The sequence below is a fragment of the Chiroxiphia lanceolata genome, chromosome 5 (assembly GCF_009829145.1).
Source record: "Chiroxiphia lanceolata isolate bChiLan1 chromosome 5, bChiLan1.pri, whole genome shotgun sequence".
Classification (NCBI taxonomy): domain Eukaryota; kingdom Metazoa; phylum Chordata; class Aves; order Passeriformes; family Pipridae; genus Chiroxiphia; species Chiroxiphia lanceolata.
This window is the reverse complement of record NC_045641.1, coordinates 29,708,698-29,723,070: the sequence shown is the minus strand read 5'-3', so window position 1 is coordinate 29,723,070 and position 14,373 is coordinate 29,708,698. Positions and strand designations below refer to the sequence as shown.

At 35.1% G+C, this 14,373-nt stretch overlaps 1 protein-coding gene across 1 annotated transcript in view; it reads left to right on the top strand.

The window, feature by feature from the left end:
• Positions 1 to 13,707, top strand: part of YAF2 (YY1 associated factor 2) — a 32,966-nt gene extending 19,259 nt beyond the window's left edge. Inside the window, exons 3-5 of the mRNA XM_032687403.1 lie at positions 2,776 to 2,925; positions 4,483 to 10,915; positions 10,946 to 13,707. Of these exons, the coding sequence (XP_032543294.1) occupies positions 2,776 to 2,925; positions 4,483 to 4,720 (388 nt within the window). The 3' untranslated portion in view covers positions 4,721 to 10,915; positions 10,946 to 13,707. The remainder of the gene's footprint in view (positions 1 to 2,775; positions 2,926 to 4,482; positions 10,916 to 10,945) is intronic.
• The last annotated feature ends 666 nt before the right edge of the window (positions 13,708 to 14,373 follow it).

Genomic DNA, 14,373 nt, shown 5'->3' with positions numbered 1-14,373 from the left:
GAAAACCAATAATTTAAAATGTGTTTTGACAAATCATCAAAATCAATTTCCTATTACAGGATAGTTTCTCTTACTTTTATCTTCTCTGAGAAAGCCTTTTCTCTGTGAATTCCTTCATGCTTGAATGACATGATTCAGCTACTGCTAAGTCAGGAACAATTCTATCAGGTTAAAGCTTCGTGAGTGATAAAGATATTTCCTAACTCCTGCATGGCTTGCAAAGTGCTTGGCTGCAATTTAGTACCCCCTTTTGAGTACCTAAAGAAAAAAAAATGGAATGCTTGAAAGACATTCCTAATGTTGAGAGATATGAATTACTTTTTTTCTCATTTTTTTAATATAAAACATTGAATGCATTATTTAATAAAACTGGAAGTGACAAATCACATAATAAAATTTAGATTATCGATATTACTGATAGACAGCTATAGAAATAATTGACAACCAAAAGCTGGCTGTTTCAATGGAAGGAATAAAATAACTGAGTAGAATGCCTTGTTACAGCAAACCCACATAGAACCTCTTGATTAATTTTTAATGCATCTTCCAAAACATGATTTCTCTGTGCTTTTTTTGTCTTAACTGACTTCTGTACCTTGTTGCAAAGATTTTTTTTTTTTCAGTCTCATTTGTTTTATGGTATTAAGAAAAGAAGTTCTAAACATAGGACTTAGAATTAAGCTTAGTTTCCCAGGTGTACTCTAATATAAATTATCTAGTTTGCCCTCAAGAACTGAAATTGTTACAAATTGACAACTTCCAAAATTATTTGACTAGGATTTTTTTTTCCCCTCTATTTAACAAGTTTCCATAATCATGGTGCTGTCCACAGTTCTGGGAAACAATTCATCCTATGTCCAGAAGTTCACTACTGTCTTAATTCATAAGTAACATGTCAGATTATTCTCTCAGGTCACTGTGTAGTAATAATGGGATTGTCACTTGACTGTCATGAGAAACTGTATTCCTATCTCCTGGAACAATCTTGAATTCAAGACAGATTATCAGTTTTGTTTATATATGACAAATATTTTCCACCTGAAGTGATAAGCTCATGCATCAATTACACCTTGGTGGTTCTTGCTCTGTTATGAACTGCTATGACAAAAGGTCAAAACAATTCTGAGACAGGTTTTCTTAAAAATGTCCTGTGTACTCTGTTAACCTACACATTTGTAGTCCATCAAGTTGTTTCAGTGGTTATGGACTCAGTACAATGTGTGCTTTGCAAGGTCCTAGTGCTCTCCTGAAGAGCCTGTAGTCATATAGTTGCCAGTTGATATACTTAGTTGCCAGTTGTGATTGTTCCTGTTCTTTGTCTCTCAATGAGTCAGTGTTGGCTTAGTTCAAGAGTGTAAAAATGGTACTCTAGTTTTTACTTCAAAGTTCTATTGTGTTGACAATTTTAATAGTCTTTGCTTTAATTTATTTTAATTCATTAAGAACTTGCTGTGAAGACTCACGAAATCTCAGCTAATTTATATTAACTGCCTTTCCCACACTCCATGGATTCTTGTAATTTGACTTTCACTCTGTAATATGAACTGTTGCAATCATTACTGAAAATATAACTTGTTAATGGGAGCTGTGTTGATTTCCTCCTTTTGTTATTTTTCTCATCTCTTCATCTAAGCAAGAAGTGCCAGTAGCGTGATGCTGTGGGTTGGGATAAATAAATATGTGTATAAGCTGATAGCTTCTTTTGCTTTAATAACTGCTTTGTATTCTCAGAGTGTCACAGTGCGTATAACCTGCAAAATTGCAAAACCCAGCATCACAACTCAACTAACAAAATTCAAGAGCTTGGCAGGGTAAACATTCTTTTGGAGAAGAAATTTACATCTTCAGAGTATTAGTAGGACCTTCTTTTTTATATGTCATGACTTGAAATTTCTTAATTCCAAAATTAGAGAATAGATAAATACATTTGCATTGCAAAGAGGAAAACGTTTCCTTTCAAACTAGAATAATTATATTACAATACAAAACAGAATAAAAATTAAGCCATTTCAAAATAATATTTTGGAAAATGTAAAAATAATAAACTGCTGAAATTCTTTTACCTGCTTTACTCTTCCCACAGTCAATTTGGATGAAAACTTGGAAATGAAACCTGCACTGTGTATACTGGTGGAATGTGGCTGTATGTTTCCGTTGCCAGCTCTCAAACTATATGTCTTCTGACAGTTATATCCTACTAATATTAGTGCAGTATATTTTTTTTTCCAGTGAACATGATAAAAATGATACACAACAGGATTTATTATTGCCTTCAATGAATTTGTTTGAGCTGAAAACACTTAAGTTTTATTGTATAAGGCCAACAGTGATTTTAACTCTTAAAGGTCAGCTTTTTCCTTTTTGGGATACAGATTGTCTATGTCTGTATTGGAGTACACTCAAAACAGACCCCTTCAGCATTTTAGGGGGCTGGGAGTGGGTGGTAAAGTGTTGTCTTTGGGAGCTTTATCTTTTGGAGTTCACTCTATGAGGTCTCTGTCTGGACATGACAACTGAGAGAAGAGGGCAAATCACAAAATGTTGTCTCTAAATCCTGTAGAATAAAAAAAAAATCTGCTGATAATGCAAGTAAGTGAAACAAAAGACTGTAATACATCTCAATTTTATCTGCTATCTTACTGAAGTATTAGCAGCAAGATATGTTTTAACAATATTTCTTTTTATAGTAATTGTTAATGTCAGTTACTGAACTGTAGACAATTTGAGACTTGTGAAGTCTAAGCATTATGTGTGTCTATATATGTGTGCACACAGGAAACCTCGACCTGTCTCTCAGCTGGTTGCACAGCAGGTTCCTCAGCAATTTGTGCCCCCTACACAATCAAAGAAAGAGAAAAAAGACAAAGTAGAAAAGGAAAAAAGTGAAAAGGAAACAAGCAAAAAGAACAGTCACAAGAAAACCAGGTAAAAAATCTAGAAATTTTTACAGTATTGGTAAAATGTAATTTGCAAACAAAAATAAGAGATGTTCTTTGATTGTACTGCTTTTTAAGTGCTGTGGCAAACAATAAGGCTAAATAGTGGTCTGTGAAGTTTCATTGGTTTAGGATGTCTATAAAATGCGAAGACCTGCAGTATGTAATTGTGGTCAGAAGATGGAGATCAGCTGAATAGTGAAAGAAAGACCTTTTTAAGAGTTATTAAGGGTATTCTTTTAAGGGTTACAAAGTATTTCTCACACCATACAAAACTGTTGATAGGCAAATTGATGTTAATCTCTGGAAAAGAGAGAGTATGGGAGTGACTAGTTTTCATACAGAATAGTTGTTGGGGAGAGAGAAAACCAGTACCAGACTGCAGATGAGTGGGAAAGTAACTTGGTTATTGATAGCCTTGCAGAACCCTTTAGCTTTGAAGGGCTGAACTAGGGTATAAATTAATGTGACAGAATAAGGGATGTATATTATCTAGTGTTAAAAATCTCTGTGCTGCATCTGGGATGCTGAAGGAAACCTTGGACTCTTAGAACTGAAAACATGAATTATTACAGTACAGATAAGCTGTTGTAAAAGCCTTGATCTTGCTGTAAGACCAGGTGGAAGGAAGGTTCAAACGGCTAAACAAAAGCAGCAGGTTTAACCCCTAATTCATCACAAACTGAGCATAAAGTTATTGTGGCAATAGTGCTGTGCCAAAAATCTGAGAAGCTGAGAAGTATATAAGACAGAAATATCCATTGGGATTAGTTATGCAGAGAAGTAGCAGATGCTTTTCCTGTGCCTGATCATTAGGGTCAGAACAAGGTAGAGACTGAGAGTCAAGAGAGAGCAGTCATTTAGAAAGTCATGTTTAGGATTAAGGACACTGAGATGTTGGGAAATATCAAAGAATTGAAAGATTAGATGAAGATACCCTATCAACACTGTGTGTAATACTCATCTCTGTGCATAATTTAAATCACAGTGTATGCCAGAAATACCAGAGTTATACTGTGAACACAAAGTCCAGTTCAAATAGTATAGTGGTGGTCCTAGTGAGGCTTTCAAATGAGGTAACACCTGCTGCAAGTTACCACCATCTGTGTTGTTGAAAAGACAGATACCAACATCTTCGTTATTGAACATAATTTTCTACATAGAATTGTTGCTTAAGGCTACTGCAGAGATAGAGGTTTCACTGGATCAAATTTGTAACTTCCTATAGTCACAATAAAGACTTGATCTTTAAAAGTAAAAACCTTCACATGTGCAATACGTCCGTATTGCTGCACAGTGACATTATTCATAATGTCAACTTCTAAATGATTTTAGGTAGTAATGTGTTATGTTCAACTATTTCAACATAAAACATACTAGGAAACACTCCACTGTTAACACTTGTGGTACATTGTTTTCCTATGTATTGGATGTTGCACAAAGCAGTCTTATATATGTTTGCTCTCCAGAGCTCCTAAAAAGTAGGAGGGAGACAAGATAATAAGGTGGTGTGTGTGCTTTTAATATGATTATTTGCTTTGTTTAGGCCAAGGTTGAAAAATGTGGATCGAAGTAGCGCTCAGCATTTGGAAGTTACCGTTGGAGATCTGACAGTCATAATTACAGACTTTAAGGAGAAAACTAAGTCACCACCTGCTTCCAGTGCTGCTTCTGCAGATCAACACAGTCAGAGTGGTTCTAGCTCTGACAACACAGAGAGGGGAATGTCCAGGTCGTCTTCACCCCGAGGAGAAGCATCATCACTGAATGGGGAATCTCATTAAAGTTTATTTCCTCCAGTTTTAGTCTCTTCTCTTCAAAACATACAAATACATAACTTCTGTCACCTGTTACCACATTTTCATGACAGGTTATTCATATATAATTGGTATATTGACTGGAACATAATTTATGCAGCTAAAAAAAAAAAAGGAAAGAAGTGCAGTGGTAGAAAAAATAACGACATGAAACTGAGTGAGGGGAGGTTTAGGTTAGATGTCAGGAAAAGGTTTATCACCCAAAGTGTGCACTGAAACAGGCTCCCCAGGGAAATGGTCACTGCACCAAGCCTGTCTGAGTTCAAGAAGCATTTGGACAATGCTCTCAGGCACATGGTGTGATTCTTGGGGTATCCTGTGCAGGGCCGGAGTTGGACTCGATGATCCTTGGGGATCCCTTCCAACTCAGCATATTCTATCATTCTATAATAATTTAAATGCAATCTACAAGTGCTTACAAAGCATGTTCATACCAACTTTTTAATCTTCATGTGTAAGGGTGCCATGAAAATGTGGTTTGAATGTTCATTATGCAGTGTTATTGGTATGTCCATTTTCACTTTTAGTTTAGTGAATTCTAACACAACTCTTGGAGTCTCCTCTATTGGCATGTACTGAATTTAAATTTTTATAACATAGTTCAAGCTGCCTAAATATGTATTATTTGGGAATTGTGAAACATAGTTATATGTATGCAAGTCAAAGATCAACTTAATCAACTATTGCTGCAACAGAATTTTCATAATAATTATCTTCTTAAAAACACCTGCTGGTACTTGGTGTGGTTAAATAGGAAAAATGTTATTAAAGAAAACATTTGTATGGATTTTTGCCAATGTTTGACACATTTTACTAGATTACTGTTACTGAATTATGTTGATGGTTTTACCAATATTTTTTGACACTTAAAACACTTATTGTAATGTTTACAAGCAAAATAGAAAACACGTTCTAAGCATTGATTAGTCAGCCTTGCAATTCAGGTGAAGTACTGCACTGTCGCTGTACACTGGTATTCTGTGTTGTGTAACAAATACTGAACTACAGATGATGATGCATTTGGCAAAAACTAACATTTGGAAATATGGAAGTTTGGAAAAGCTTTAAAAATAACAGAACTGCAGTTCTCGTTTCTGCTTAGTGCTGTTTCCTTTCCCCAAATTTTTCTAGTGTCACTTAGTTACTTATTTCATTACAGGAATATCAGATGTTGCACAAGAATAAGAAAATAACAATACTATTATTTTTTGTTCCTGAATCAATTTCTTTAATATTGATTTGGCCTATTAGAATATATTATGTCATAAATCATATGGAAAAAAGCTCAGTATCCATCCTGCTTTATGGCATAAACTGTCAACATTTACGCACTTAGCAATATGCTGATACAGAGCAGAATTATTTACAATCCCTTCTGGTATTATGTAAAGTTACCAATAAAATATTTTTGTGAATACAGATTTTGCATTTTTGTTTACGACCAATAAGTGTTTTGATACATACATAAAATTCATGTATAGATTTTAAATTATAGATTCTGGTTCAGTACAAAAGTCCATTTAGCTCCTTTTAGGGAGATAGTGCACTTACATTCCTATGAGCCTTTTCTTTTTCATTCAAAGTAAATATATTTTAAAGCCCATGTAAAAGTTGGATGGACCTTCTTGGTAGTGAATCCAGCCCCAAATTATTACCAACATATGATATGTCTTCTTAAAAGCTTAAAACAATGGATTTTTGTAGCCCCTGACAATTGTGATGTTTGGTGGTTTCTTGTAGTAATGTATTTTTCTGTTTTTAACGCAGTACTTCTTCAGGCACAATGGTACTGTTCTATTTTGTAAGATGCTAGTTGTGAAATACAGTTAGTTGCATAAAATGAGAGTCTGATGTGATATCTGAGAACATACATACCTCATTCCTTGGTGTTGCTGTTTAAACTTTTTAGACATCAAATGTTAATTATAGGCTATTTCAGATGGATAACTACTGACCTGTTTATTATGTATTCTGCTTTCTCTTACTAAATAGGATGTCTGTTCATTGCTGTTACCTGGCCAACTCTTAGTATCTGTAAAACAATGCTTTTTAAGGTTCTTAAATGTTTTTTGGGCTGGGCTGGTGTTCAGAATAACTTACACTAGTTTTTAAAAGAGAAATACATGCTTCTCAACTTTATTTTTTTATTTTTAGGTGGGACTATATTGATGTAATGGATTACAAAAGAGCTGAAACTCTTTAAGCAGTGTTTGGATAGCAAATCTCATTGGAAGAAGTTTTATGAAATGTGTTTTTAATTTAAAATGTAATGAATGCTCTCACATTTCAGAATTCCTTGTGAACAAATAATAATCTATTACCAGGAATTCACTAAATGGGAAGTGTATTTTCATTTAAGTTTATGTGAACACACCACCCAGCACTGCCCACAAGAGGACTCTATCTTGAGAAATAAGTAGCCATTTAGTTTGGAAGGAAGGAAGGATGGAGTGGATTTTACTGTGTCTCTAGAGAATAATCTCAAAAATGTGGTACAAGTATGGTTGTAATCAAAAAGAATGCAGAAAGGTCTCACTGTTCTTTATGGAACAAGACATTGAAAAACAATTTCTAACTACAGATACAACACAAGTCAGCTGGGATCTAAAAAGCTGTGGTGGTTTTAACTGAACTATTAGGTTGCCAGCGTTTCATTGAAATTATGCTTGTTTTAGCATTAAGCAAAGTTAAGATAATTTTTGCCTGTTGGTGATTAAAGGAATATGACAATACTGACAGCAGAGTAGAAAAATTCGAAGTAAAGTATGGCGTATGACTCTGTTCATAGTGTTATAATTTAAATGAACTTCACTTTCATAATTTTTAAATAATTTTGACGTGTAGTAATCCTAAGTCCTTTTTCTAACTGTAAATATATTTAAAAGCATCTTTACTCCATTTATAAAAAGTGAAAATTTAATGTTGTAATGTGTTTTGATTAGCTATTTTTCTCTGTGATTGCTCTCTGCATAAGAACTGTTATTTGTTAAATCTATATATGCACCAGTCTTCAACAGCCATAAATCCTGGATTGTTCATGAAATGGTGGCCCAACAAAGACAAGTGTGATAGTGTTCCATGTAAATTAGTTCCTTTATGTGTTGATTGATTGTCTGGTTTCAGAAAGGAAAAGGGGGGGAAATGGGGGAAAATGGAGTATAAATAGTTCATTGATAAAGTGTACAGTAATTCAGTCTCTTATCTTCCTAACTTTGCCATTAATATAATTATATTAATTATAAGGAAAAGAACAAATATAGTTGAGACTGATTTTTTTTTTTTCATGAATTTAAGTCTACGTATTTGAGATAAACAAAAGTTCTACTCAGTAGCAGGTTAAATTATACCATATAAATCTTGATTCCAACAGAGGTGATAGTAATAAATAAATTACATTTAAAAATTTAAAATTCTTGATATTAATAGTCTTGATATTAATACAATGACTGATGTTTTAACCTATTATATGTTTATCTAGATATTTGGTGTTTTGGAGCATAGATTGTAAAATCTCAAAAAGGGTTTGATTTTATAATTTGTGCACTTTACTTTTTTTTAATATTATGAATAGCACATTTTCAAGTAGCCATGTGAGAGAGAGTACTTTCTAGAGTTTGTTTCTACCAGTTCACTATAGTGTTTAGGCAGGTCTTCTAAACTTCACATCTTGCATTTCTTTACTTTTTCCTGTCTCAAAAGCCTGACAGTTTCCCACATTATGCTGATTGATTTTACTTTGTTATACAGGATGGATTTGTTATGGAACTGTCTATTGTGTATTTTTTATGTACATCGGGGTTCTTTAACTGTATCTGTTTGTTTTCTTTCTGTCACATGCCTTTATTTGATTCTTCTCCCTACTAGGGAGTCTGCAAACATCCGAAACTGTATGGAAATAGAAAGGCATCTAAATTTAATTTCTCCAAAGGCAACAAGTGCTATACTTGTAGTAAATATGGCCTGTGTTTACTCAGGAATAAGATAGGTAAGATAAAAGTTAGTGCTGGTTTTGGCTAGTGGACCAGTCAGTCAAATATGGCATTTTGCAAATGCATACTTCTGTCTTAATGTTAAGATTTGGGTGTGCTGGAAATACAGTTTGAGATTTGAAAGGTTTTGCTAACCTCGAATTGTGCCCCAACTTATGCCAAAGCAGTCTAAGTTTGAAAGGTTGTAACTTCACAAGCTAGCAAAAACTGTACGGTAAAATCAGTCAAACTGAGGAAGCTCAGATGGATTTCTTTTGGGCTGTCAAAGTTTTAACAAGATGAGAAACTGTTAAAAAAGACTTAAAAGATTTGTCTAAGACAACAATCTTAGACTGAGCTTAGTTTGACATCTAAAGAACCCATGTTTTAACAGGAATTAACAGGATTTAACCACTAAATTAAACTTGAAAAAATACTTCACAAGTTAATTAGAAGTCAGTGCTTTATAGAAATTATTGTAACTTCCTGTCTGGAATGGAGTAAATGATGCAACAGCAATGGATAGCTGCACACTTGCTAGAAAATGCTATTATCCAACAGCAAGTGATGTTTACATGACTTTCCCAAGAATTTTTCTATGGATGAGGCCTAAACTATATAATTGGATTCAAACAGTGAAAGAAAATGCAGCAAACAAATAAATTGGTTTCAGATCCTGTAGACTTAATGATATAGGAACTGTTTACACCCTTTATTTAACTGTGTTGGTGAAAATTTATTAAAACAAACCACCACTGTATATTATGTAATCACTCAGATGTATTTGGTCCTGATCTTACCCCTTTTATTGTGGGAGACAGATAAAAGTTATCAGAATGAACTTGCTCTGTCTACTGACACAGGAGATTTTAAGAGCAATTTAATGGGCACAGGAAGTCTTAGGTGTACTTTTAAGGAGTTAAACATGGAAGATGAAGAGCAAAAGCATATTCCATAACTCCTAGTTAATATTACTAAGAATGATCACAAGAGATTGCTGTCCCATTTGGGGTTTTGTAAAAGATGAAATGGTGATATTATCTAATCATTCCTTGTCTCATACATCTAAAAGGAAAATTACCACCAGAAAAATGTTGTTCAGTAACAATAGTTAAAAAAATAGTTCCAAAATGTTAATTATTTTGTAGAAATTGTGTCATATCTTGGCAGAGGGAAGAATATTTGAGCAAGAAACCCTTCAGGACTGCATTTTCAGGACCTAGGCCACCTGGAAAAGTGTAGTAGTTAATTACACTGTTCTCTGTTGTTTAACAAAGTCGTGCATTAACTCCAGCTGGCAAATAAGTACCACACAGCCATTTGCTTACTCTTCCCTGGTGCAAGGGGGGAGAGAATTGGAAGAGTAAAAGTGCGCAAACTCACGAGTTGAGATAAAGACAGTTTAACAGGTAAAACAGAAGCTGCAAACACAAGCAGAACAAAAGTAATTCATTCACCACTTCCCATGGGCAGGCAGGTGTTCAACCATTCCCAGGAAAGCAGGGCTCTGTCACACATGACGGTGATGGAGGAAGACAAATGCCATCACTCTGAATGTCACCTGCTTCCTTCTTCTATCCCCAGCTTTATATGTTGAGCATGACACCATATGGTCTGGGATCCCTGTGGTCACTTGGTGTCAGCCATCCTGGCTGTGTCCCCTCCCAACTCCCTGTGCACCCCCAGTCTTCTCACTGGTGCATTGGTATGAGAAGCAGAAAAGGCCTTGACTCTGTGTAAGCTCTGCTGAGCAATAGCCAAAGCATCACTGTGTTATCAACACTGTTTCCAGCACAAATCCAAAACACAGCCCCATACCAGCTACTATGATGAAAATTAACTGTATCCCAGCCAAAACCAGCACATCTGTGTATAAATATTGATCTTGGTCAAAGCAAAGTGAACATGCCCCCTTTAACTTTTAAGATTTTAAGAAATGCGGGTGTAGACCAACGTAGCACTAATTTACAAGAGTTACTGAGGAGGCAGCTGAGAAGAAGAGGCTGTTAATGTAGTTTTTGATAACCTGCTACCCTTGCACACCCAATTTTCCTCTTCTGTATGAAGAAGCAAAAGTATACAGAAGAAGGAAATAAATGTAACCCGGGCTAATGAAATGTGGCTCTTTACCTCCTTCCCAATCTCACTGGGTTCTAAAAAATACAGATTGAATTTAGTTCAAAGATATTCCCAGGTATTTGTCGCTAAAAAAAGATAATCCCAGGTATTTGTCGCTAAAGAAAGATGGAGTTTTTCAATCACTTTGCATCTGTTAGTTAAGACAGGTGAGTGAATACCCGCTTTGGGAACGCAGATCTAATTTGCTGTTTATATGCATCTAATCTGTACTTGCCATCCATGAATAATCTATTTCAGACTGATCCTTCTTTGCACAGAATAAATAAAAATGCTTCAATGTCAAGCCCAGTTCCTGATGGCACAGATCTCAGAAAGAAAATCTGCTATCTGACTGATCATCTCTTACTGTAACAGCCTTCAGCTATGAATTAATCTAGGCAAGGGAAATCTCCTCAGGTTATGTGTATTTATTGAGTATCACCACTTCCAGCTCTGAAGGAAACACATTCTGATTCCTTCCTCTCTTTTTTTTTTTTCTTTTAAGTACATCTACAGCATACATGGATGCAGTGAGTGAAATAATTTACTATGCCTGCTTTTTTAAGTGGGGAATTTGATGGCTGTTCCCAGTTCTTCAACTATATTCTGGTTTCTGTAAGACTAACAATGGTATGTGAAGCTTAGAGGTCATTATCAATTTTGTCACCATTGTCTTTGTTTCTATATAATCGACTTACTGAACAGATTCTTGCTGAACAAACTTAGTTACACTGATCCTGTCCCATTCAAGCACTCTGGCTGAGGCAGCTGGCGTTCTGGGATGCCAATTATCTGCATTTCTGCAAATGATCTGATTCTGTGCTGGGAGGCTTCCAGGCATGGAAAAATAAGCAAAATGCTTTCCAACTGATGCAGGCATAATGTTGCCAAGTAACTTGCAGTACCTGGAGGCTTTTTGAAAGGTCTAAGAAAACGCTCTCAGTCCCTGCTAGAGAAGGTCTGAGGAGCATGCACAGATAACTGTGCACTTTCTCAGCTTTCCTACAGAAATTCCAACCAACCAGCTTCTGTTTCTAAAATGTCAAAGGCCTTCAAAAACCCTCAGTCCAACACAGAGGATAAGGAGGGGGGGAGGAAGAACAAAGAAAATGTATTTTCAGAATAATCCCTAGAAGAGCCATATATAATGGCTTCTTTGTCTATTAGTATTAGTTTTTCTGTGTACTGTATTAGAAGTAGGCAGCATTACACACTTTTAGAGGTGTGTCTTGCTTTATAATTCTTGATACCTGTTGGTTCAGTGACTTTTGGTCTAAAGATAGATGTAGGGGTTTGTGAATTGAATAGTAAATACTATGAACATTTCACTCTTGGATGCAGGTAATTTATTGAAAGAGCAGAAGAGCTAGTCAGGAACAAAATAAATTCCTCTTGTACAATTACCCAATATACAATTTTAAAGGTCTAATTCCTGGACTACTAGAAAAAAAGAGTAGCTTTATGTTGCAAGGGTAATAGGAACCCAAACTACAGTGGATGTGGCTTCTAAGGAGTTGTGTGACCAGTAGTTCATATGGCTATTTTCAATGATTATTCCACACCTTACCCTGTTAATCTTGCAGCTTGTTAGACCATCCTCACAACCAAATCAAGACTACCAACAGTACTGTCAGATGCTCTTAAAATTTGCTAAGTGCCTTATACAGAGCATTGCTGAGGCAATGGTTCGATTGCAAGGAAGTTTGACAAAAGATTTACTCCTCTGTAAAGGTTATCAGTTGTAACCAAGGTGATGTTCCTGGTTATAATACACTAAAGTCTTACATTTTATTGCTAATACAAGTATTTAATAAGAAACAGTCCAGAAATTTCAATTTGTAAAACATACATTTTCTGGAGGAGATTTTTTTTCCCCTCTAGTCAGCTATGATGGTATACTGGAATATCACAGAAGTGAATAAAACTCTTGAGTATTTTTGGATGCTTTCACATTTCTCAGTTTCTCAATCAAAGACAATATTACCGTTCTTGGAAAGGGGTACATAACTCGGTTTTGTTCATAGGGTTTATGTTAATCCAATGGTAGTTTTTTAAGGATTTTGTTGTTAGAAAAAGGGCTTGTTATTTTGAAAATAAAAATCTTACCTGCCAGGTGTCTTCCCCAAAAGGAGTAAGTGCCTTTTCTGTTCTGACTCTTAGAAGTATTTACTTTGTCAGATTGAATCTGAATGTCCTGGATAAACCAAGTATTAAGTACTGAGTGTTACCAATGGCTTGAAATCCTTTCACTGGAATGAGACAGAATGTAAGCCACTTGAATTACTTTGAGACCTGATGTTATCAGAACTTTTATAACTGCTACGAGTAGTATACTTCTAAGAACAATGTAACTTTACAGGAACTTGACAGGAAATAAATATTTATTAAAAGAAGTACATAATAAATATTTATTAACCAATTTAAGTAAGAGAAAATGTTACGCCATGGGGGCAACAGTCTTGCTGTTAGCAGTCCTGACTACTTAGTGGAAAGTAAAACTAAGGCCCTGGACTCTAACTATAAAAAAATGCGTGGTTTTTGGTGAGAGATTGGGACTGACAATCTTGTGTCCACCTTCTAATAAAGTAGTTCTTCCTACCTAAGTTTTTACCAATTCTCAAGCAGAAAAGAAAGCATGAGCAGATATCAGTAAGAGGCCCTGTGGTTTAATTGGTGCTGCTTCCTATATCTAGAGGATTTTTTTTAATTTTTTTTTTAAACTTTGCTCAGGACTGGTACAGCTGAAAGTATATTTTCCCTTCATTCTTAAGCCTAGACTTTGAATGGAGTTTCTCTGAGACACTTTTGTAGTGAAATCATATTCCCTACAAACATTGAAGACAAAAATAAACATCTCTGTGAACAAAAGATTGTGTGTGGTTGTAATTTTTTTAATATATACAAATGTATTATAAAAAATATAAAGATACTCTAAGAAAAACATAGTATATTGGTCTACACTTAAAAGGTCTCAGTGTAGCAGTCTGAAAGTACAGTTTGCATCATGAGATGCTACAGATTTTCTGTCTGATAAACTATGTTCAATTCCAGTTAAGCATTCCTTTAAATAAAGATGACAATACATTACATTTAGTCAAGTGTGTAGTAACCCATTGGGAGACTGCCTTCAACTGACTTCTCCCTACCTCAGTTAAAAGACATTATTTTTAAAATGCTGAAAGTGTGGCAGGACAGCTGAGGGGAAACGTCTGGAAAAAAAGAAACAGTAGGAATCTCAGTGCAAAGATAAATTTTTTCTGTATTAAATGTTAAACAATTAATGATAATGGACTTGTTTAAAAATTAACATTCCTATAGTTATTTCACATTGATGACATACAGTTGGTTTCAGATGAGCATCAAAAGGTGTTTGATGCCTAGAATAGTGACACATTGAAATGCCTCCCCCAGGAGTAAATACTTCTTGCCTGTGAACAATCTGATAAGACAGTATTTTTTGTGAAAACTACCGTGGGTGCACTATATTAAAATCTTGACTGGCAGTGGTGATGCTTAGGGTGTGCTATGATAAAT